This window comes from Gasterosteus aculeatus, chromosome 16 (genome assembly GCF_964276395.1).
Source record: "Gasterosteus aculeatus chromosome 16, fGasAcu3.hap1.1, whole genome shotgun sequence".
Taxonomy (NCBI): Eukaryota; Metazoa; Chordata; class Actinopteri; order Perciformes; family Gasterosteidae; genus Gasterosteus; species Gasterosteus aculeatus.
In genome coordinates this window covers 4861343-4887519 of record NC_135704.1, presented here as the reverse complement: position 1 = coordinate 4887519, position 26177 = coordinate 4861343, and the positions used below count along the sequence as shown (strand labels likewise).

Here is a 26177-nt window from a genome sequence, read left to right as displayed (position 1 = left end):
AGAACGTGTTTCCCCCTCATCGGAAACATGAATCACGGTGTTCCGTTTGGAAACACACCTGCACCCAGGGCCTCTGTTGGCCTCTGTGGCCTCGGGGGACAATGGGTGTCCCGCCATCAGGGTAAAAAAAAAAAACCCTCGGGAGACACAAGGTCACGGAGACGGTCCCGCCGGTGAGTAACCGCAGGCCGGAGGTGGGGAGCGCTGCTGCCGTGTCATTTGCCACATATATCAAGTGTGTTGAGCAGAAAATTGAAATGGAAATGTGGGCCTTGGAAGAGCGCGGCTCCCGTTTAGCCCTGGACCACAGATAATGACTTGTCGTTTCTCTCAGGGGCACGAGCCCTCGCACCGCATGGCGAGGCCTTCACCCATCCCCCACCGCCCCGCCGCTCTCCAACTCCACACTTGTGCTTTCTGCTTCACTCAAATTCTCGCTGCGGCGATTTGGTTTTACGGTGAGGAATATAATAAAGTACTTTAAACGCTTGTTGCTGATGGAGGAACGTTTCACAGTCACGACTCGAGGGCCACAGACTGAGCACCGGGGTTTGCTGTTAAACCCACACAGCTGATGTTGCGCACACTGTGACACCAAAACGTTAGACGAGATGCAGACATTGGATGTGCACGGCTGCTGGCTAGTGTAGAGTTTCTGTTTGGACTCACCAGATGAACAGAAACTGTCTGATTATTGAAGACTGGCGTTTGATGATGAAGGTCTGCGTTTAGTTTGCTCCACCATTCAGCATGGTTGCAGTGAAAGGTGGGGGCATATTTAAAAGTGCGCATTTCCTCTTGGATGTCACTGCGGTTAATAAACAATTGGCGGTCAATAGTGATAATGCCGACCCGCCTGCACCAACGGAGCGCTTCAGCAGTTACTGGATGGATAAGTTCAGTCAAAGAGCGACAGCTGAAAGACGCCTTACAACCACGGGAGGACATTTTCAGGTCTGGAGGCTTTCTGATTAAATGTGGCTGAATGTACCGTGTAGCACAATGTGAAGATGCTACTTGTCATTTCAGGCTAGTTGTTTTAATTCATCACACAAAAGTTCATGTAGGAAATCTTCTAATTACTGTTAATGCTTAAGACAATGTATAGCAACAACACTTAATATAGCAACACACTAATATCTGCAGGTTGTAACGGAGTGCCGCAAGTGTTACATTTTTTTATTTTTCTGTGCCATTGTCTTGAAGTCAATGTGTTTTTTTTTATGTGTTTGGATGGAAAAACCCTCGGCGGCTCTCAGGTGTGGTCGGCGGCGCGGCGCCATCTACCAGGTTGGACTCCAACAACAAACAGCCGTCGCCATGTTGAGAAACCATAGTTCCGCTCCAACGGAGAACAGCATGACGGGAAGCGTCTCCCCCCTTTCTCCTGAGTCGTCAATCAAACACAGAGACAGCGCCACGAGAAAGAATCCCAACCATGTGCAAAAGTAAACTAGGAACTCTTTTATTCTTTTTTAGTTCATTTTATATATCTATGTTTAGATGAGGGTTTTTTTTTTCTTCTACTCGAGTCTTTTAAAAGTTTGTCTTCATGCTAGGTGCAGCTTCGGTGTTGGTACATGCGGGGTTGTGGAGTGTTGTCGGTGGAGGTTTTCACACGTCGGACCCCTGGAGAGACTGGAGAGAACGTGGCTCCGGAAGCCCCCCCCCCCCCCCCCCACTGGGCGGACCAGGGCTGCCCACTTGCCCCCTCCGGAGTCGCCACAAAAAAAATAGTGTTCCACTACAGGCGGAGCTGCAGAGGAGGAGTGTGACCATCATCCAGGACTCACAAAGGGTTACGCAGAAGCTGTTCAGTTCTTGCTGTGATAGTTTCCATCCGATCCATAAACGGGGACGGTTTTTATCATGACATCATCAGTTGACATCTTTAGTGCAGTTAAAAGGAAACAGAAAGTAACAACTTCAGAAGCAGGCAGTCGCTTGTACAAAAAAACAAACAAAAAGAGGGGGGACTCCTGTTTGTGATGGAGCGACATAAAAGGAGACGCCAGGAGTATTGCTTGTGACTTTGGTCTGGGCCTATTCGTCGAGGTGGGGGGGGGGGGGGGGGGGGCAGCGCTCTGGAATATCACCGTTTTCTTTGAGGTTTTTTTTCTTCCAATCAGCTCTGTTGGGTTCTCCTTACCTGCTTTTCTAATACTCATAAAACAATCAATTACACTTAAAAAAGGTACATATATGACATCACACGTGCCAGCTGGTGGATGCCACTTTTAGCTGAGGCACCTTACAGTGCATATTTTTTTTTGTGTTTCTTTTCGAACATTGGTGGCTACAATGGGGATGAAGCCTGTTAAAACCCCGGCAGTGTTGGTGCCATGCTTTACGGTGCCCGGTGACTCAGTCACTTTTCTAGGATGGGATGGACAGATTTTTGTAGTTCCTTATATACAGAGAATTTGCTGTAAGGCAGCAATAGCAATCGCCGCCCACAATACACACGTGTCCACTGACGGCTACAGATCCACTGAAGAAGAACTGACATTTGAAATTTCCCCCATATGGATTAGAATAAACAGTTTTTGTAGCAATCACTACATTATTCAGTGAATATACAAAAAAAACAAAAGAAATAGTTTAAAACAAAAAAATAGGAAGAAGCTAGAATAGTGGGGCAGAAACACACATGGACATCATCTTTGGTGGAGTATGCTGAAGGACACACACACACACACACACACACACACACACACACACACACACACACACTTCCTACAGCTGGGAAAAGGAATTGACTGTTACTTGGTAAATATTTCGTCATTTACAAACTGTAAAACACTTCACACATCGACGCGCTCAGGGTGTAAACGTGAGATCACAGAGGTGTTGCTGGAGATGTAGAAGACAGGAAATGACATCACACCGTGATACATTTTGGTTGTAACCCGTTGCCGGAGGTCTTAGCCGACGCATTAGCATGCAACGCGCGTGTCTGCCGTGTGCGTTGACGTGGTGGGATTACGGCGTGTTTGCGAGTATCTGCGGCTCCACACAGCGTTAATGTTCCATTAAAGGTTCAACCACAAAGGTGACACAGTTAACCGATCCCAGGAGGTCGGCTCATCACTAGTTTCACTACAGTAGCTTCCCACATCCTCAAATGCCCGATCTTAAGAAAGACAAACAAAACAAATCCCCCCCCCCCTCCTGCCCCAAAACAATCAAAACAACAAACAATTACAACACATTTACAAAATAGAGACAAAGATTCAAAGCTGCCTGTGGAGGAAGATGCTGGCAATCATTCTAAAATCATTCAGTGATGGCAGCGCGGGGCTCTTTTTTTTTTTCTCCTGCTCTGCGCGCCTCCCAGTTCAGTTCCCATGCAAAGCCATGGATCGAGGAAAAGATTCAACGTGCAGCACCTCCCAAAGCTTGTCCAGAGACCCGGGCGAGGGGGGGAGGGGCGGGAGGGGCGGGAGGAGTACGCTGCAATGCTTTCCCCTCCCTCACTGTTCAAGTATGAAATGAGAGTGCCTTAAAATAACTTACAGATCGTGTGCGCGGATTAATGATGGAGACGTAAAAAAAAAAAGTGTGCCGAGCTGCTGTGACCTCTGGCCTGCTCTCACCAGTCAGCGAGTCAAACGGCGCCACAGTAGAACGTTTCAATGCAGGGGTCTAAGGAACGGACCACATGACGCGTTCAAATGTTTTAGAGCTTTCGGGTGTTCTCTTTCTTTTAAGCAGTCGATTCAACATGCTGAAACATATTTTTCCATTGTCCGTACATATCGTTTTTTTTGTCCAGCGTTTTTAGGCTACATTTCACCCTAAAGTGGCTACACTGGTGGATCCGAAAAATAGATAAAAACTGCATAATTTCAAATTCCACATCCACGGCATAAAAGCATGGATTCCAGTTTTAAAACAGAAAACCAGCAGATCCATTAAAACCAAATGAAAAGGATGAGCGAGGAGGCGGCGAGGCCGAGGTCCTCTGAGGAATGACAGTGGTGAGCTGTGGGCGGCTCGTTTATTTCCACAGTGCAGGACGGAGGTAAGTGCCTCTGTGGGCCGGTTCTCAACGGGGAGAGAAGGGGGGCGGGGGGGTCTCTTGCTTTCAGTCCTGGCTCAGGGAGAGATGGAGTGTGTGTGTGTGTGTGTGTGTGTGTGTGTGTGTTGGGGGCTGGCGTGGTGCTCAGGAGTCCCTCAGGAGCAGAGGGTGAACTGGTCCTGCTCGCTGGGCTTTTTGACCCAGGCCCCCAGGCCGGCCTTGTGGAAGGCCTTGATGAGCGCCTGCTTGGCAGAGTGGTACTCCGTGGCCACCTGCTTGGCGTCGTGGTACGAGCTGGGCTTCAGCACCTTGATCCACAGGATGGAGGACAGCTGAGAGGGAGAGAGGAGCGGGGATGAGTTTTCTCCCCAACTGCAGAAGAAAAGCTCACGACATCCACTGCAGCTCTGTCTTTTCTACCTCTCTCTATTTGTCTGTCATAAACGAAAGAACAATTCCAATCAGCAAGACTGATTTTAGGGTTCGTGTCTCCAGACATTGACTTTATATACGTGCTTATTTAAAGGGACCATGTACAGCTCAGTCATACATTTCACCATTTGCTGCACTGGTCCGGATTATAGCTTCAGCTAGTTTGCATCTGCAGTCCCTCATAACAAGAATAACACATTAATGAACAGTAGTGGATGAAAGACATAATGCAGAAATATAAGTGTTATATATAAATAAACACAATACAAAGCTACGGACTAGCATATTAAATGCAGGTAGTCATATTTGAAAAAAAAGTGAGACTTTAAGATTTGCTTCAGACTGACTACAGGTGACAAATCTCCGTGGTGGTCCAGAGCAACGAGGCGGCGTGCGGTGCGTCTACCTTGGAGTGCAGGCGCACCCAGCGGCTGTAGAGGGCGTGCTTGCAGAGGCGCGAGGCGCGGCCCATGTCGTCCTTGCCCGTGGTGGCGTTGATCACCTCCAGGGCCACGTCGCCCACCGTCCAGTTCACGCTGAAGTTGGGTGCCTTGCCCGGCTGCCTGGCCTCTGCGTTACTTATTCCTGGAATCAAGGAGCACGAGGGTGAACGACCCGCCGGCCACACGGAGGAAAAAACCTGGTGTCTAATGAATTTTTAAGATTTGTTTTGGAACATAAGCTCAAGGATTTCCTTCGTGTGCTGAGACAACTCAATAAGGAAGAACGCTGTCAGCAAGTTTGACATTTTGGAAGTTTGACAGCGTCACGTTATATTAGACAGGAAATGTTTTCCTGTGGCAACAATGTCGACAATTTAAGAACCTTTTTCAGAAAACGTTTTCGAGCTTTCAAGCGGTAAAAGGACTTTGATGAGATAATTATTTTCTCCCTCCATCCTCCAAAGTGTCCGTGGGAGACCTACAGGAATTTAACCTCCTGCTATCCGACGGCATGGATGTGATAAAAAAAAATGGATATGGCACAAAACCTGGAAACACATTACTTTTAAAAAAAAACTGCTCCCACAGCAACATTTTTTTGGCTTTTTTTTGTGCTACTGGGTGAAAACAAACAGGGGGATTATGAGGTCAGAGCCTGCTTCCTTCCAGCGAGGCACCGGCCATCAGCCTCCACTGTATGTGAAGCATGAATGGGAGAAATAAGCCATAAATCCCGGTGTCCTGCTCGTTGTGTGTATGTGTGTGCATCAAGCCCATTGGTTCCATTTCACAGCCCTCGTGGCAGGACATGATTTTAAAGGGATGAAATCCTCGCCGCTCCGACGCCACGGCCCTTCACCGCCAAAAACGCTCTAAAGCGGAAAAGGTTAACACCCATCTCCCCCGCTATGATCTCCTTCATTTAGGGAGCAACCCGGGAGGAGCACATGGCTTCAGGCCGTGGGATGAGATGCCCCATGGCCTCATCCCCACGTGAGGCTTCAGAAGCTTTGTTATTTGGGGGTTCTGCTGACACGGATTGGGTTTTGGGTATTATCACTTGTAAAAACTCTAATAATGTTCTGTTAAACTCCTCCCCCAAAGAACAGTTTTCTAATAACTCAATGACGTGTTTTTAGCCTCTCGTGAACCAAAACCACCAGTAAGGAAACATAACAGATAAAATCTAAGGACTGTGGTATCCAGCTAAATATCTCACTTCCTGCGGCAGAGCCCATCATTAACTAACTACATTAGTGGATTACAGTTTACGTTAAAAGGCCTCGTAAATGACCAAAGTGTCGACTCGGTCGCGTGGCTAACGTTAGCTAGCTAGCTGCAGATATAAACTCTGCCAGACACGGTTGTTGTTGTTGTTTTCGGTTGGCGGCATGAGTCCTGCTCTACGTGGCCTTTTCAAGTTCAAGCCAATGCTGAAAATGTACACAGTGATGAAGCTATTGAAATTCCACAGGAACAAGGTAAATGTCAGCTCACATCAAACAGAGGGGGGGGGGGGGGGACATAACCGTCTCCACTGAGGTGGATAAATGAGTTTACTGCTCACGATCGCCGTCTTCCTCTCTGATATTTAGACAGACGCAGTTGGATTGCCGAAGATTAACAAGGAGATGCGGCGGCGTGAACACGACCGTGCTATCGCCTCGTTAAAAGTCTCCCAGCGGTAAAGCTTCCTGCCCCACCTGCTCCACATGGAAGCGGCCACTCACCACTGAGCAGCGGCCTGTTGAGAGCAAACTGCTGGGGCAGGTCCTCGATTTCTGCGATGCGCTGGTACATGGCCCTGGAGAGGTGGTCGGCGTGGTAAAGGCTGCCAAGGATGATGCTGGAGAAGTAGATTGGCTCTGTGAAGTAGCTCATCAAAGAGCCCTGGATGCCCACCACGTTCCACCTGCACAGCAGACACACGCACATGAGATAACCTGCAATCTATGCCGACATTTCAGAAATATGCAGCTTTAACCGCTTTCTTGTGTTGATTTTGGCTGCATCTGTGAACTTCATAGCACGCTTCCATTTGAAGGTCTGACTTTCTAAACAGTTATTTTAGAAGATAGTCAAACAGTCCCAGCAGACAACACCAAATATTGTGGTTCACCTCACAAGACGTTCTACGGCAAAGACAGCGGCAACTGTCCTGAAGTTCCCATGAAACGGCTGACAAAGTGCTTTGATTCTGCATAGTTCACTTCCGGAATGTTTCAGTATCCAATAGTGCCGAGTATGCGTTATGCCTCCCTGCCAAACTCCCTACGTCGGTGGACTTTACCCGCGAATCGCAAAGGGTTGAAACAATGAGGGTTGTGGAGAAGTCGGGGGCGGTAAGGAGGCCATACGAGGTGAGATCGAGCTGATGCAGCCAATAGGCTGTTTCTATAGTAAAAGCGCTTCATTACAAATGTTAAATTAGGAGACGCCGTTATTGAGTCAAGACACGAATTACATCCCATTTTGCAGGATGAGTGATCAGCATTTCTTTTATTGTTCATTCCAGGAAATGAGCCCAACGTAGCGGCTTTTTGTCAACGCTGCTTACAGAAGTGTGTGTGTGGCTTCCTTCATCGGCCTCTGCCCAGCTTTGGTCTGTACGAAAAGGACGGAAAGTCTCCTGACAATTGGGAAGTTCAGAGGCTTAATACACGGATACTGTGTGATAATGTGCAACGTGCAGAGGTGGACACACACACACACACACACACACACACACAGCTGCACAAGCAAAAATATTTTAGTGCATAACACACCGATGCAATCTACCACACACAATCACACACAATCCTACAGTCGTGTACACTGTGGGTTATCCAATTTCATTGGTGTATTTCTATGCGGTGTCATTTTCCCATTGACATGCTCTGTGAAGCATCGCCCAAGAAGAGCGAGAGAGAAAAGACGTTAGATTGAAGACTTACAGGCGGGTGTAACTTACCCTGAAGCCCCCGAGCCATTCATTCATTGCTAAACCATACCATAGTATTGTTATTATTGATTGTCAACTAAAAAGTTATAGTTGTAAAAGATATTACTCATACGTAAGTACATGTGCATTTGATGGGGCCTGTTTTTAATGCACATTTATATATTAGTATGAATTTTAGTGTATGTGGGATTGGCATAAATACTCCATTGCCCGTTCCTAGCAATGAAAAACCTTGTTGCCGAGGGCAACGGTGTGGCTCCATTATGTGTGTGGACATTTGTTTTTGTTTTTTATATAGAGCTCAGTGGAACAAAGGAATACGTGCTTGTATATAGTGTTATAATAACACTTATTCTTCAAATGCATCATAGACATAAGTATAAGGAGTTATATGCATCTTATATGCATTATATGGACATCTGACTTTCATACATATCAGAAAACATAAATGGCATTTAAACAACTTGGATGACGTACACGTGGATTCCACAGCAAGCAGCTGCCGTTGGCGTAAAAATCTGGAAACGGTAAAGTTAAGTAAAGGAATATAGTTTTTGCATGAATGAACCTCTTAAAGTGATTAGAATGCTTTGTCAAAAAGATTATAATATAAATATAACAATGCAATTTATAATACAACACTAACTATGATTATTTTACCTGTTACGAGTGCTTATAACTATAAATATTCAGTGTCATAAACATTATAATGCATTGTTAATAAAAAATGACAGGCGTCATAGATAGTTTGACCAAATAGGCTACAAGAGGCTTCTTCTACACAGTCAATACTAAAAGCTAGTAGGATGAATACAGTTAGTATTGGTGTTTTTTGGGGGGGGTTTGATGATATATTTAGAAATATATTGATTAGCCCGTATCCTTTATAGGCTCTTTAAAATTCCCAAAACAAGACACGGACTATTCTTATTCTCCCTTTTGCTCCAGGCAGACTGTTTGAGAGTGTGTGAAATTACCAAAATGGACCCGGAAGAATGAGGAATATGCGAGCATAATACCCGGGCTACTCAAAAGACACCATTGTCTCCCTATGCAATATTGCCAGAGTGTACGTGTGTGTGTGTGTGTGTGTGTGTGTGTGTGTGTGTGTGACAGAGGGCCTGATACTGCGTGTCATAATGCCATCTCAGAATTCATCCGCTGCGAGCAGTAAAACACACATTCAGCACAGTCGAACAGCGTCGTGTTACAACAAACACACATTTTCTTCATCAAAACAGGGTTACACAAATACACCTGTAGAAAAAGCAAACACTCCCAAGGACACACAGGGTATGTAAAAAAGAACCACACACAGATTTATGTTTTTGGAAGCATTCAATTTCATTCCTGCATAACGTCTCTATATTTCCTTGTTGTTATCCAATATTATGCTCTGTGCACACACACACACACACACACACACACACACACACACACACACACACACACACACACACACACACACACACAGGAGTCAGCGGGCTCCCAGTCAGCTGTTAAAGAAAGAGGGAAAACAGAGAAATCTCCCTGAAGAGCTTCGCACCTGGAGCTCATGAGCTCATCAGAGCGGCGCCTAGGCGGAGGACGGCCGTGGGGCTGGTCATGTGACCCAAAGGAAACGAGAGGAGAGGGACAACATTGTGTAAAGAGGAAGGGGGGGGGGACGCGGGTGAGAACGCTCCGGCCGGTCGCTGTATGAAATAGAGGCCTCGCGGCCAACGATCCGTCACCACGCGGACAGCAGCAGGCGGGCGGACGATTTCTCACCTGGTTAACGGCTGAGTCCCGAGGGGACGCAGTCAGCCGGGGTGAGACAGCAGTCTTTTTCCCTGTACTCTCCACATCTTCTCGCAACTGCAACCCGTTCGTGTTCTCCAGCGCCGCACCAGCTCGCTTACCTCCCGTTTCTCCTCGCTGTCTAGTAAGTACCAGGTGTACGGCCTCCAGCCTACTTTGCCCTCTACTGACTTGGATCTCTATACTTTGAACCGCCGGGAATCCAAACAGCTAGAAGACCGGTAAGACCGGTGGCGCGTCCCCGACTCCGTCGACGTCTCCCCCATCACACACGTTCATCATTCAGTTATTACCCCCCAGGAGGGGGAGGAGGCCAAGCGGGAGGGGAGGTATGGAGAAGTTTCATCGTTCATCACTAGGGAGGCACAGAGTTGCCTTGAGCACAGACAGAGACTAAAGACACCATAGCCTGCTGGGGACGGAGGATCCATCAATCCAGCCGTCCCCGACACGGCGAAAGGAGACAAGGCCGGCATGTAATCTGATTCACCACAGCCCAAGTAAATGGTACAATAAAAAGCACTAATGAAACCATACGGCCGAACATCACGTGGTATGAAAAGCCACATGTTCACGCTGACGCGAGAGCTATTTGGGAGGAGGCAGATTTTTTGCCTTTCATGCAGATTAAATTTGACAAGAAAGCTTCAGGGGGGCTGGTAGGTGGGTTTTCCCAGCTGAATCTTGCTTTTCTGTTTCACAGAGACCTTAGAATGCAGTCAGTCTTCTCGTCGGAAGAAATTGGACTAACAAAAAAAAAAACTTAAATCTGTATTTATTCATTCAATGATCCTCTGTGAAATAAACAGAGGACCGCAAAAGCTACAGCTGCTTGTTATGACTGAATAATATTCACAATCTTACTCCCAAGCAGCAGCTGAAGCCACACAGAGACACGATGAGACGGATCACCTTGCGATCTTGTCGCTGCAGGACATGGTGAGTAACCTCTCCCCCTGCAGCACCCCGTCCCAGGTCTGGATGGTGTTGCTGGACCTCACGGGGATGGTGCCCTCCCCAGACTCAATTTTGGTCCTCAACTGCCCGCGTGCTTTCCGGTTGGGATGCCGGTCTCCTTGGTCTGAGAGAAAGGAGCAGGGATGCATAAAAGTGAGGACGTGAGCGCAGCTCTGCTGGACGCTGATGGATCCCCACCGATGCGCAAATGTCCACACAAACCTCAACATGAGGAAACAGAGATTTCAAACAGAGAGAGATGGAAAAATGGCTTCCACAAAAGCCAGACACATTATTTATTATTCTGTTATCAATGTTTTCTACTGTTCCGCCAGCAGGCGCCATCTATTCAGTGACTAATTGAATGTGGCTGTTTTCTATTAAGCCCGCCATGTGCAACGGGAAACACTTTGACAAGAGTAAGAGGGAGGTTAATCAGACAGACAGCGAGTGCGCTGGGCGGGAGGACGACTGATAGAGACAGACAAAGAATGACAAAAAGCTCTAATTACTAGAGCCTCGTTTAAATGCGCCTGTAATGCCTATTTGGATTCAGGGTGAAAATTCTGATTAAATTAAACCATGCGTTGTAGGAAAAGCTGCAAACTGAATTAAATAGAAACCCGCCGTCGTTGCAACTGAATTCTGAAGGCGAGACAAATAAAAAATGGTGAATTTAGGCGGCGATGTACCTTCGACTCCGGCCTCGTGAGGGGAGAAGATCCGGGCGTCTCCGCAGGGCGAGGTGCTGATGTAGAGGTGGAACTGAACGTTGTCCTTTAACCTGTAGCCGCCCTTGTCGCACGGCACGAATATGGACCTCTGGTGGTCCTCCTTGCTGCAACGACAAAGACTCAATGGGCGAAACGGCAAAAACGCAGCTTCACAGCGCGTTCAACGCGGATGGAGACGGACAGCGCGAAGTGAATTACATCCTCCATACGAGTGACCTCCCGCCATCGCGGGCCAAACCGACTGACCCGAGGAAGAACTCCAGCTGGCTGTAGAGGAACCGGATGAGCGAGCGCCGGGCGATGATCTCGGCGTGGCAGTCGTTGAGAGCCAGGCCGCGGTCGCTCATGTACTCGCCGTTGATGCATTTGGTCCCTGTGGAGACACAAATGACCTGCGCCTCCTTGACATCTGTCCCTGATGGGGAGTGAGGGAACAAAAGGCACGTCAGTGAAACGCACGTTATTAGAGTGAGTGAGAATTGGTTGTGTGTGAGACTTAATGTGTGTTCAAGCACAAATGGTCTTTTACTACACACAGGTGGCGGTGATGGCCCCCCTCGGGGCAGTGTACCCGTCAGTGTTTTTTAATCATTAATGGCAGCAGAACAAGCTTATAGATTGTGTGTTTACGAGGCAAACGAGAGAAGCGATCGACAGACACACAACACCGTCTGTGGCGTCGCTTTTCATGTTGACAAAGGCTGAGCAGATTAATGAGTTTTGACCACGGCCTCTTCCCCACTGTGAGACCTTGGTAACTCTTATATGTCCATGTTCAGCTCTTAAGTAAAGGAATTTCACACGCGTGTGTCGTTACCATTTGGCATTGATAGTCTTTCCATTCATTTTAGAGGAAACTGAGCAAAAATTAATACTTAACATTTCTTTTCTCAATTTCTGTCGGTGAGCCTTTGCAATACCTGAGAATTGATTTTCATTGCTGTATTTTCTACACATGTCATACACGTTTTGCCCCCTGTAACATACCCGTCGTCATAACGACTCCTGCGAGCACTTTCCGTCGCGCGTGGGGGGAGGTGAAGTTTTCTGTCAGCTCACTGAACTTATCCACCACCAGGCGAGACACTGCATCAGCCAGAACCTGCAAACACACACACACACACACACACACACACACACACACACACACACAGAAACGTGAGCGTTGTTGAAGCTATCCTCCCCTAGAGGACCCTGTACCTGTAACAGTGTTCACAGCCGGCTCCAAACCATAGTCAGAGCACTGAGACCCCCCCTGAGGTCCACGTAACCCGCTCCTCTGACAGTTTGATCACCATCTCCCTCCGGACAGCAAAGCAAAAGCAAACGAACCCCCGAGCAGCGGATGTGAGCAAAGTGTTCGTCTAAACCTGGAGTGAACTTCAGGCGTCTTTAGTTCTTTGCCCCCCCCCCCTCTCCTCTCGTTGGCTCTCAATCCGTTGCTAATGGGATAAAATGACGACAAGCAAGAAGAGAGACGACGGCTGGATGACCACGAATGAGAGAGATTATTCCAGTATTACTTCCCTGATACTTTGGAGTCAGCCACTCTTAGCCGGATCATTTGACTTGAACGGCAAGGTCGTCCATAGTGTCACAAGGAGTGTGAATGTCTGGGGCCAAGACGCGGAGAAAAAAACACTCAGGTCCAAAATAATGGATCTAATAGATGCTTATTTTTATACTTTCATGCCCAAATGCATTTTTTGTATTTCTTCAACGTTTTGAGCGTCAACATCCCAAACTCCAAATTACTACACAAAAGTTAACATGTGTTTTTGGAGAAAGCAGGGGACTCAGACCATTTGTCACCATTAGTTCCTGGCTGCGGGTATAAAATACGGAGCGACGTGGAATTAATAGAGCAATTAGTGGGGGCTCAATCGTTAAAACGGGGTTCTCGTAGAATAAATCAGTTGAAAAGCGGAGAGAGGGAGTAAAGGGAAGCAACGGGGCGTGGAGGGGACTGTTGACAGTGCGTTGCGCTGATTAGCTTTGCTGACTTTGTTATCTCTGTCCACACACTCTGACGCATGAAAAGTGAACCCCGACCACCCTTTATCCCTGCACACCCGAGGTGGGACGCTAACGTTAAACACCGATGTCTTCTGGTTTAGTTCTGGCTTCATACCACGCTGCTATGTTAAAACCCCATCTCAGTGTTCTCTTAAAGCATAAAACCAAGCAGACCTTCTTCCATGCACTGGATGACACCATGATGGATGATCTGGGTTCCGTGGTTGAGTTTCTTGGGCTATGCAGGACACGCTTGGGTTTCTGACTCTCTAGACATGTGGCAATCTATACAGAGAGAAAGGAACACGTTACCTGGGGCAGGTGTAGCTGCAGTCCCTCGCTTGGTATGGGTTGCCGGGACGGCGTCTGGTCGAGCTGCATGTTGAAGAGAGCAGAGAGCGCCGCCTGTGCCGCCCGGGCTTTGGCCAGCTTCTTGTTGCGCCCTGAGCCTTCAAACGTCTGTGCGTCCACCGTTACTGACATCACAAAATTCTTGGCGTGACTCTCGCCGCTCTCAGAGACAAAGTCATACTTGAGGCCTGGCCTGAGCTCATTGAGGATCATGACTGGGTTTTTGCCGCTGGACGGCGAGCTGAACGTTGACGGAGGGGGCAGTGGGGCCTGAACGAGGTTGCTGCCGGGCGGCGTGGGCAGCGGGTACTCCCCCAGGGAGCTCAGGGAGCCGTTACCGTTGGAGCCTAGATAGAAGGGTTCCTCGGGTGCGGCCGGGGTTTCGAAGCCGTTGAAGAGCATGTCTGGGAAGTCCGCTTGGTCGGACGTGAAGTCCGTGTTCACCGTCAGCGTCCGCCCCATGGCCAGGTGCGCCTCCGAGGCGTTGGGGAACTGCACAAAGGAGCGCAGCGCTTTCTCCGCCGCGTTAAGCTTCGCCTTCTTCTTGGTCGGGCCCATGCCCTCGAACATCTGCCCGTTGACCTCCACAGTCATGACAAAGACCGGCGCGTGGACCGGTCCCGTCTGAGACAGCAGTTTGTACTGGAGGCCCGGCTTGATTTCGTTCAGCTGCATCAGGGCGTTCTTGGGCAGGACCGGACCCGGCGTTTTCTTGCGCTTCTTGGCGCGGAACTTGGCGTGCGTGTGCCCATTGCTTCCCTCTTCCAAGGGGCGCTTTCGACTGCCCAGGCCGCTTCCATTGGGGAGCTGTTCAGCCACTCCCAACCCGTCTTTGCCGGACACGTTGTCCAGGTTTCGGTTTTCCTTAACATCGGTGCTGCTCGAACCTGCGGTGCCCAGAAAGAGTAACTTACAGCGCCTTCGTTGCAGGATCTTGTAAATGCAAAATTTATAGATTCCTTTATCACTCTTTGGAACTGAACCAATGATTTGTGTTCCGTTATCAAAGCAGGAGAAGCCGTCTTTTAATGTGATTGAACACGTTAACCTTCAGACTATCGATGTAACTACAAATAGTACGTCTAGATATGACGAGTATTTAGAGTTGGTCAACATTCAAAACAGTCTTGGGGCATTTTTGGGACTATATTTTGTATTTTATGTTCAATGAACCGCTTGAAGTTATAGTTGAAGGCTTGTTTTTCTGATGGTCAGGGTAAAGTAGGAGAGAAATTTAACTACTGTCTTTTGTCAGGCTGCACAGTGCAACAAGTCTCAAACACAGCAATGCTCACACGTCACTAAGTGATGCGCACACGCACACACACACACACACACACACACACACACACACACACACACACACACACGCAGAGCTGTTTCTCATCCGCTCTATAAATTTGTAATTGCTTGAGTGCCTACAGAGGAATAAGTTACATTTTAAGTGTTCGGTTTGAGCTGCAGGTCCTGAACTACACCCTACTGGGGAACACATATCACCGTATCCAGTTAGCAAAGTGGATGGAATATTGGCAAAAATTTTCATTTATAACATCCTTCAGCAAAGGCTTGCTAGGTTACTCCTTGCGGTACTCAGGAGAAAGAGAGGCCGCAGTGTGCATGAGTGGGATTGCAGGTTGGGTTGAGGGGGTGCAGGGGGAAGAGTGCAGGGGGAGGAGCTGAGGACCAGGCAAACAGGAGGATACATCAAAGAGGCGGAAGGAGGAGACTCCACCTACTGCAGGATCCTAAAGTCTTGACTTGTGACACTGATGAGAGGTTCAAATGCTGTGTGCCTGTTTTTCGTAAGATTTGGAAAAGGAAACTCTGAATTCCAAATCAGTTTCTAATGAGGTGCCATTCATAAGACCCTGCGCCTCTGAGATCCCCCCCATGGAGCTTGTCAGAGAAAACAGTGTTTTAGGGTTGCAAAGTGTACCGGCATGCCGTTACAATCTGCATAATGCCACGGACATGTTTTTCAAAATAAAACAAAACAAAAAAAGACACTTTTTTCCAAAGATCAAAAACACATCCTGCATATCCTTCAATTTACGAGAAATATCTGCACAGAAACCATGCTTTGTGTTTCGGCGTGTGCATGCTTTCTCCAAGCAAATGATGATTTTGAAAATGAACAAGAGGAAAGGAGGGGCAGCATCGCAGTGCCGGAGCCCAGGCGGAACTATCACCGATCTAAATGGTGACAGGTGAAATGTGTGTGTGTTGGCCAGCCGGAGCCTTTTAACCACCGCAGATGCTGCGGCACGGTCATTTCTGCTGAGGTGGACAATTTTTATTTTACAAGTTGGGCTCTCAAAATGAATTGTTTTAAAACAACGCAGCATGTAGTGCTGTCATTGAGTTTAATGCGTGATATGCTTGAATACTGTCAATACCTCCCATGGTAGTCCCTTAATTAGTGTTTAGAGCGAAAAGCCAATCACAGACAAATAGATTGGAGCTCCTTCTCTCTCGGTCATTCGTCACATTTGAACTCATCCCACAGCGTTAAAAAAGCTATTTCTTTTTGTATCAGAACTTCTTGCGGGACAAAAGTTCTCCAAATCGGACCAGAGAACAAAAGCCATCGAGCTGCAGGAACAACACCATGCAATGAGTTGTGGCACGCGCATGCGCTTTGGGTCGTCATGCCAGCGTCTGTGCAATCGGCATCCGTTAAGTTATGCAAAGACAAAACCTTCCATATTGTTGGATCAGTCAGTCAAACTCCTTGTGAAGGCTGCATGAACCAACCACTGCAGAAAGTCACAGTCTTCTCCCACAAGTCATTTTGAAATGCCACTTGTTTGTAGGGCTTTTGATTCGAAAGGATTTGTTTGGTTGCAAAGCTTGTCACATAGAAGTCAAAGCGTCTCTCGTGTTTTCCTGTGGCGAGTGTGACGCCTCAACCGAAGCGGTTCATTTGTATTGCAGGTGAGGAGACTGGGAGGCAGTGACCGCACTGGGAAACGCTGAAGTGTGGGTGGAAACGCACTCAATCATGCCTCTCCGTGCCTTCTGAGGCTCCGTTACTGGGCTCAAACTGAGATTTCCAATTAACTTCTGATAAGCTGGAGAGGAGAGGACATTTGTAGAGGCAATCTGTTATATGACCTGAAGCTTCTCAGATGTAATGATTAGTCTCTGTACAATGGCCTGAGTGTACTCGTGGGGATAGATATATATATAAAGGCTAGATGGCTTACGGCGGAGTGTGGAACGTCCGCGTATGGCGGCCAACTTGCTGCAGTGAGCTCGCTCCCCATAACATTGTGTTGGTAGTGGTGCAGGTACTTTAAATAATAAAATAATAATAACTTGCTCAATCTTCAATCAATTTTTAAATGGTTTGGTTTGTTCTAAACATCAGAGATGCTCGTGGGTGTATGCACTGCTCTGTGAGTTGGTCAGGACAAATGATGGCTTCCATCATGCTGATGGAGGGGCAAGTGGATGAGTGTGATTAGACACATAACAGATACAAAGGGAGACACACTTTTAGGAAACTGTACGGCGTGAGATAACTGCATTGGTATCGCATGTTACTTAATGTGGGATAAGCACTGTGCCAATACTGAGACAGGCCAGCGAAATGCATTCACACTGATTACACGTCAAAGTGGACACTCCAGGGAAGACATGCTGGCGGACAGACAGGAGGGACACAAACACAGATGGACATCTGAAGGTAGACATGGAGAGAGACGGACGGCCTGATGAAGATGGAGAAAAGAAATCAGGAGTCGACTCACTCATATTCTCCTCCTCATCCACATCCATGGCCGCGGGTTTGTTCTGACCCGAGAGCTGCCTCGCCCCCGCTGCACCTGGAGATCAGAGGACACAGGGGGGGACTGCATGAGCAGGGTCACACCAGCACATTCAGAGACCTCGAGTGGCTACAGCGGCGATCAATTTCTCCAAACGCTCCAGCACGCGCACGCACACACACACAAAAGAATGCACACATTGCGCCGTGCGAGGTGTCCGTGATTCAGGCGTATAAATATTCAGAGCCTGAGAGATATCAAGGTGAGGGAGGAGGCCGGGGCTGACAGGCCTTAATAGCAGGAGCAGTCTATTGTGACTTTAATATCCCTCCGATTAGACCTCATTTCCCACTGCCTCCTGGGAGATATTCAGCGAGCGACATGGCCAAGTTACTCCAGTAGCACAGGTGCACACGCACAAGACTCATCCCAAGGTGGAGAGTGCGATTAAAGCTCAATTAAGCAATTTTTTTTCCCGCTAACGGAATCAAATGATTTCTTGTTATCTGAATTGTTCGCTCGTGCCGCCGGTTACACATGAAAAAACAACGCTGTAGGAGTTTGTGTGTCTTCCCTTTATTTTGGGCCCCAGCTCCTTTTAGCCAGTTGCCATGTGCACCGTTGAATCCAAAGCAGCAAATGAGTTCTTGGGTCCATGTTTGACATGATTTAAGTCAACAATGACTGGGTGACAGGAATGTCAACTGTTGGGAAAACAAAAACAGGATCAAACAAAAAAAGTAAAAATGATGCAACGCGATCCTGTTACAATGACAATCACGGAAAACGGAAAAAAAATCACAAAGCTACAACATATAATGAGAATATATTAGCATGATAATGCAAGTAGACGCCTTCAGATAACCTTTTTTTCATAGAATCAGCATAAAACATGTTTAAAAATAATCAAATGAAACCACGTACCTAAAGAATACCTACGAAGACTTTGTGCTGATGTTGCACATTTGTGTTAACAGGTGTGCAACATCAGCACAAACTCCTCCGTTGGTAGGGGAAAAACAAATTGATGATTTGTGTCAACCATGAAATTCTTTCAATTTCCGCCTGCTGGTCACAAATCTATTGATCCATTAATGCGCGTCCATGGATAAGTTGCATTACTGGCTAGAAGTAAATGATTAATGACAGAACTAATGGTTGTAAGAAAGCTTCAACTGCATGACTTGCTCCATCGGTCTCCCAAACCAACCACTTAAAAATTGTTGCGTGACATAAAAAGAAAAAGAAAACAAATAGATTCCGTTCGATGAGAGAATGACAAAGTTAAAGCAGCAGAGAGGAAAAAGGGAGTGAGAAGAACGCCGCAAAGAGGAGGAGAGAGAAGAGAGAAAGACGGCATTTTGATACAGAACCGAATGTGCTGATTCTACTCTCTCTCGCTCCCCCTCGTCTTCCATCGGTGGGCCCATTCCTCAGCCAGACACTTTCTTAAGCTAAACTAAATGGGCTAATTAATCTGGGCTAATGGTGGGTGACAGCAAATATGCTAGCACAATTATCAAGCTATTAAAGATTCATATTCCAACCCATAATTGAAAATGAAAAGGTGGGGTAAAGGGAGGACGGCCGGGAGTGGGTACAACCGAGTGGAAGAGTCATTTTTCTCAGGTAGCAGAGGCCACAGCCTCTCCCCCTCCACCCTCCTCCACCCCCCTCCACCCCCACGCTCCAGAACACTCATCCAGCAACCCACAGCCACCACCAGGACCAGATACTTACAGGTTGCTACACTATTTGGTTCAACATATCGGCTATGTGCATATTGGACAGACGTGGGTAACAAATAAAATCATTACATTCAGCTCAAGAGTCAAAGACAGAATGTTGGCAGGAACGGTGTTTTAACCCGCACACGTCTTCTTCCTGCCTCTCGCTCCCTCCAACACACACTGCTGTGCAGCTTAATCAGCGCGCGGCGCCGATGAGCCTGTCAGTTTCGATTCTCCGAGGAGACCGCCTTGCTCATACATCGGCAACTATTCCTGAAATCAGGTGCAATCAGCGGGGAGAGTGTGTGCGTGTGTCTCCAGCAGTACATCTGGAGGTTAATGTCTACGCATTCCTAAAGGACAGTGGGCTTCAGAAAAAAGACTAACTTCATGTATTGAGGGATATAATTGTTCCCGATTTAAATTAGAAAATAAAGAAATTGGGTGCATTCAGGTGCTGCGCTGTGGGTAAACGAGTGGGTCTCAGTGGATGTGAGTACCTCCAAGGTCATGCTGAACAGAAAAGAAAAATTAGATCAATGTGAATCCCCCCCCTTTTAGAAAATATATCAAGCTGACTGATCATTAATAAAGGAGAAGAAATTATGCATTCCCTAAAGGAGTACCAATTATGCTTTTTCTCTAATATGGTCCATTGCCTGATTCCCCAAAGCCTATTACCTCACATTTGTATCGTTGGAAATATTCACAGCTACAGGGGTTGCTTATAGCTTATTAACTTATTCCAGGACCAATCAAAATGTGATTTAGTTGAGGTATGCATATGTTTTTTTTCCATGCATGCTTGTATTCTTCTACAGAGCTACTGAGTAAACCTCTTCACTACCGGTGGGAAACGGTGACCACTGATAAGAGTAAGCTTTGCTACCGATAGAGAGTTATGCTCTCCTCGCAGCTCATGCACTACTATTAGATCACATTCAGACCGTGAGCAGAGTCCAGACAATTTTGGACATTAAAGTCTGCAAAAGTAAATTGGACATTTGCATGCATGGAGATTTTTAAAGACAGGGTCCTTGGGAAATGTTGCTATGCGCGACCCTTTTCCAAGCAAACAAAACCAAACCAGCGGAGCGTCCCTCCGAAGGGTACTGCGTCATCCAGTTGTGAGACGGCTTTGTTTCAGGTAATACTGAGTGGGAGGCAGGGAGAGGAGAAAGATGAGAAAGAAGATGAAAAACCTCAAATTCAATCTGGCACACTGAGAGGGACTGAGGGGAAATAAGGCGGTTTTGATTTACCTCATTCCTCTCCTGCGCTGTGACGGGGCGATAGAGTATCGCCAACGTGGAGGGAGCAACACGCACCGGCCAACAGGCGGGTGGAGGTGGTTAGGGGGTGGGGGGTGGAGCGGGGGATAGGGAGGTAAAGGTGAGGGAAGAATAGAGGACGAGAGGAATGGGAAAATGCAATCTTATTCAAGTAAAAGTGAATCATTATCTCCTCTAAAACAGAAAGCGATGGAAAGATCTGCCCTTGGGAGGCGTGGGGTTCAAACTAGAGGATAGAGAATGAAGTCAAGTTCATCAAAATCAATTCAGACCAACTTCTGACCATAAAAAACTACAACATTGGAGAGGCACAGGCATAAATAATGAAACTAACCTTTAAAACTCAAATGCAACACATGAGTATCCTTCTGTAACCACATTGTTACAAGTTCAAAGTAAAAACATGAAAAGTAACTTGGAATGAATGAATGATGCACAGGATGAATACACACTAACCGGACACTTTATTAGGTACACCCGTTCAATTGCTTGTGAACACAAATTGCTAATCAGGCGATCACAGACTGCACTCCAATGGCCTCCAGTCACCACATCTCAATCCAATAGCTCCTTTGGGATGAGGTCGAACGGGAGATTCATAAATGTGCAGCCAACATATCAGCAGCAACGCTCCCATGTCAATATGGACCGAAGTCTGTGAGGAATGTTTCCAACACCTTGTTAAAAGGAGTGCCTGCCACCCAGAATTAAGGAAGTTCTGAAGGCAAAAGAGGGTCCGACCTTTTACTGGCAAGGTGGCCCCAATAAAGTGGACGGTGAGTGCGTATCGAGCCGTAGTTGGCAGCGATTCATTAGCGGCATTAAGGCAATATTTTCTATCTAACTACGACAGAACCAAAGGGCCGCTGCTACTGAGCCCACTGTCACTGACTGCACTCCTCAAAGAAATATCACCTAGTTTAAGGGAAATCAGAGAGGAGCAGACAGAGGCTTCTACATGGTGAGTTTGAAGGATATATTCAGGATTTCAAACTAGTTCAGCAACAAAAAGCAGGCTAAAAAGATTTAGTATTTACCACTACAGTTGTGACCTGGTCTGAGCCGTCTGACGCTTTGCTACAATCTCTGAACAAGTTCTAATTTCTCCTTGCTACATTCAACTCATGTCCAGCAAATAAACCAGGGAATTATTTTAGAAAGATCTCAGAAAACCTATTTATCCTCACCTTTCACTCGCATGTCTCTCCCTGCAGAATAATGGAACTATTTGGGATGCAGCCTGTGATTTATCTACCTGCCCTTTCACTGGAAATGGTAAGGGACGGATCTTAAAGCGCTTGGGACATAGATAACTAGCTGGGACGCTTCTATAGTGTATCCCTCCAAAACGCTTTCTCTTTGTATGGCTTTTTATTCAAGCTTTCTGCCTACATTTTGCCTTTTTTATTTAGGTGTCAGTCGGCGTGGATTTGTAAAGCCAGTTTCGTCCGGTCCACATGCTGCTGCGGCCATTGGTAGCAATAATGGCTTTCATGAAGCGGACTAGCTTTGATCGGTCCTGGTGTACGATTCACTCCTGAGTATATTTGACTTATCTGTGTCTTATCTGTAGACTACAGTGCTTTTATCAGAAACACGGCCCCTTTCTCCAATATGAGTTTCATTGTCAGCAAACTCATCGAATCAATTGAAACAAATCAACAGCAGCATTATGTTCCTATTCATCCTCCATTTTACTGCTTTTACCGCATGTTGGAAGAATGGGATGTTTTCTTCATATCTTTAATTAACCGTTGCCCTTCAGACTGACGCATTGAGTCTATATTACACGTAACCTACTGATGGTTCTAGTTTGACCTTACACAACCCAGTCGTTCCAACATGTGTTCCAAGGCCACTTATATCAGATACCACCAAACGGCGGTAAGCAAGGATGGAATGAAGTCGTCCATTTGGTCCCTTGACGAGATGATGGCCTCCGTTTGACTGTGTCATGTCACGGAAAAGGCTCACTCTTTGGGATGATCACACACACACACACACACACACACACACACACACACACACACACACACACACACACACACACACACACACACACACACACACACAGGTTTGAAAACTCTCATCGTTAACTTTTTACTTAAGTCGTCCACCCTTTTACTCAAGCTGTCCACTGTCATTGAAAAAAAAGTACTTGTTCTAAGGACACAAAAACGCAACCTGCTCGATATCAAATAGCAGCGTTTGACAGTTAAATGCCAACAACCCGCGGTTAAACTTTTTGAAAGGACTTGGTTAACTAGGCTCTTCTTGCCTCAGGCAGAGAATAACAGCCCTTAATGCTTGTCCCACTTACAAAGCTCCTCCTGTCCCCAAGTACATTAACAGCAGACCGAGACACAGCACCACCCCCCCTTTGATGCCGCGTTGACGAGCTCCATTCATAACAGACAGGAGAACGAAGCAAAGCGTTTGTCGTTGCACAAATACATCCATGTGCATACTGGTCTCTGGGATATTCATGATCCCTTCAATGATCCTCACCTGGTTTTATGGCATAAGCATCGGTCTTTGGAGTGTTTTTATGGTCACAAAAAAAACACTCCAAAGACCGATGCTTTTACAGATCACAATTGATTGAGCGTTCCATCAAAGCTCTACCAAACAACTCGGTAGTGGTCGTATCCAAGGATAACCCGAGATGCAAGAAAGAATTACAGAATGAAAGCTTTGAATGAAGAACAAATGAAGATCTCAAGGAAAGGAAGCATGTGGGTACAGGGCAAAATGAAAAACTCAAAGATAAAACTGATTCTGCGTTTACTTTGGAAAGCTCACTTTGAAAAGTCCCTGCTGTAAAAGAAAATACGTTTAATTCAAGTTCAATCACTTGACTAATTCAAGTATTCTGTCGTTGTTCCTGCTAGTTTGATTTAAATGAAAAAAGTCCTTGAACACGAACAGTGAAACTTTTCCATTTAGTTGATTGACTCTTTTTTATGTATTATATTATTCTTTAATAATTAATCAAATAATAGCATACAAGCAAGACAGAGAGGAAATATATTTAGAGGGAGAGGAAAATTGCAGCATCATACATCTATGAATCCTTTTACTTGAGGTAAACCTTTACTTCATGTTCCTTTATTTACCGTTACCAGACACAACACAAATACATTCATGTCATAATTTTCAAATATTTCATAATAAACAAAAAACTGTTAAATCAAAGGACGTATTCACTGTTGATAAGATTTTTTCCAAAACGAGAAAAGAGAAGGTCTGGATTGACAGGTTCAGCCTTTCATTGTGTTGCAGATCTTAATATGTGACGCTGGGTTGTTTGTCACCACGGACGCTGATGCTGAGAGGAGGGGAAAGCTGGAGAAAGCACAGGCAGAGAGCATCAATGGGAATTTTTTATTTGATGGCTTTTAGAGGGAGATTGGATTCCAGAAGGCTGGCACAGTCAAGGTTCATGGAAAGAGGGAGGGGGGTCACGTCTTAAAGGCCGGCTGTCAAATAAATGCCCCCCGCACACGAGGAACACACACCAGCACGGCTGTCGGTAACACACTATAAACCAGGTCCTGCTATGGCTGCAAACACAGAACGCTGTAAATCACATTGTTTCATTCAGCTCGAAGCTGAAAACTCCCTGACGCTGTTTCCATCTTTGGTTCCTTTAAACCCACAAACCCCCCCATCACGCACACACAGCACAGAAGCATTTCCTGCCGCTCTTTTTCTCAGTTTGCCCGCCCGCCGCCCGCCCGCCCACACACACACACTTTGGCTGGCTTCAGGTGTGGTCATAAATCATCAGAGTGAGTAGCTATGATTCCCCCAGCAGAGCCATGAGGGCGGGAGGGGGGCTGATGGGAGGCTGCAGCTAAATGGCCCTCTTCACTTCCCCATCAGGGCGAAGAAGGTGGGCTCGGCCTGCGGGCGCGACGCACACTTTCAGACGGACACACAGGTGAACACATGCAGAGGCAGCCAGACAAACAAATGCTGGCTGTGATCATCGTATCGGTGCCATGGCGACGGAGTGCAATCACAACTCAAATTAGGGACAAACCGGCTTGAGACAGTTTGTGAAATATATTCACAAACTGCAGCAACGGTTTTCCTGCACCGGGACGAGTTGTATTCTATTGTGTTCGGTTTAACCCACCTGGTTAAGTTTAGAAAAACTGGCACACAGAAGTGAGAGTAGGATGTATGTTTGTCCACGCTGAAGTTCTACAGGGGGGCAGCCCGCCCCCACAAGAAAGTTTGTTTTTTACATTTAAATTTTCCACTAATCTCGGGGCACGGGGGGGGTCCGTCCCGATGGGCACAAGGTTGAAGGCGTTCAACCAACATTAGAGATGTTTGCGTGCCTGTCTTACTTCTGGACAGATCAGTCCCTCCCTACTGAAGACAAAACTGAACACAATACAAATCGGATTAAATGAGAATGAAGCCAGGCTGAATGCATTTTGTTTAATTAAGTTAATGACCACCATCCATTGCCAGAAGTAAAACAACGGTTATCCTCGGAGGAGTAGCTCGAAAAGAAAGAAAACAGGAGCTGTGGCCCGAGAGTACAAGTAAGGATCGAACAAGACTGAGAGCCTGTGATGAGGAATCAACGATGAGGGGGAGGACGAGATGAAAGGGAGAAAACGAAAAAAAGGGAACCGGACAGAGACAAATGGTCAGGGGAAATGGCCGGTGTGGGGGAGCCCGCCGATGCGACGGCCCTCTCAGCGACCCTAACGCAGACTGATCGGCCCACCGGGCTCCGCTACCACTCCAATCCATTCCGCTCCCATCCGATTCCTCCCCGTATTCACGCCGCCTTTCAAAGCCAAATGTTACTCTGAGCAGGAACCCTGTCGCCACACTGGGAGCAGCTTCATCGCAGCACCTCAAGGAATCATTTAGTGGTCGTTTAATCGTCATTGGCTGAGATTAATTAGATAAAACGGCCACATCTACTTCTTAAAAGCGTGCGTTTCGTATTCCAGCGTGTGCGGACGCCGTCCACACAATGTCAGATGTGATCGACGGTGCTGTAAAAGGCCCAGAACGGGTGAATGCCTCAGATGCAGCAAAGAGACTTTGTTTGAAAACTGTGCGGGGTGGAATGGCAACTAAAGAGGATCAGGGGATCATTGTTAACTGCCTGAGTATGTGGTTAGGTAAGCGCGGGCTACTGGCGCCATCCTACCATCCCATTACTTTCCCCAATAAAGCTTTGGCAGTCCGCTGATTACCTCAGGAAAGGTGCGAGAGAGGAAGAATCTTAATAGAAATGGGGTGAGTCAGAATCCGTCCTCATCCCTGTCTGACGGCCCCCGGGCACTGACCAGGTAATGCACCGAGTACACGCGTGGGCACCGGTGTCCTAATGGGGAGGGCTCGCGGCAGGGGAGGAGGGGGCTGCCTGTCGCGCTGCCTGATTGAAACTGATGGGGCCGAGGTAAAGGGGGCCACGGAGTACCGGGCCAACCAACACGGCCCTCCCCGTCTCATCAAACAGGGAGAGAGACACGCCTACCGCCGACTCCATTATTCAATTTGGCCCTTCTAATGACCTGTGAATTAGGCTGCCAGAAGCGATTTGCCGTCGGAGCCCCGCTGCTGGGCGGACATGCTCTTCTCCACTCTGCATATTTAGAGGAAGCAATTCACTGACATCCAATTGGGGACTTTTGGCTGAATGAGGAAGGCAT

At 47.1% G+C, this 26177-nt stretch overlaps 1 protein-coding gene across 6 annotated transcripts in view; it reads right to left on the bottom strand.

The window, feature by feature from the left end:
• Nucleotides 1–1818: 1818 nt before the first annotated feature.
• Nucleotides 1819–26177, bottom strand: part of adarb1b (adenosine deaminase RNA specific B1b) — a 99978-nt gene continuing 75619 nt past the window's right edge. For 4 of the 6 annotated variants that reach the window (XM_040200822.2, XM_040200823.2, XM_040200825.2 and 1 more), the window contains 9 exons: nt 17451–17525; nt 13657–14582; nt 12316–12430; nt 11575–11743; nt 11287–11432; nt 10550–10718; nt 6627–6808; nt 4860–5038; nt 1819–4353 (listed from right to left, as the gene is read on the bottom strand). In XM_040200822.2, the coding sequence (XP_040056756.1) occupies nt 4177–4353; nt 4860–5038; nt 6627–6808; nt 10550–10718; nt 11287–11432; nt 11575–11743; nt 12316–12430; nt 13657–14582; nt 17451–17478 (2091 nt within the window). In that variant the 5' untranslated portion in view covers nt 17479–17525 and the 3' untranslated portion in view covers nt 1819–4176. Of the gene's footprint in view, nt 4354–4859; nt 5039–6626; nt 6809–10549; nt 10719–11286; nt 11433–11574; nt 11744–12315; nt 12431–13656; nt 14583–17450; nt 18173–26177 lie in introns of all 6 variants that reach the window. The other 2 variants (XM_078091405.1, XM_078091406.1) reach the window with 1 other exon arrangement.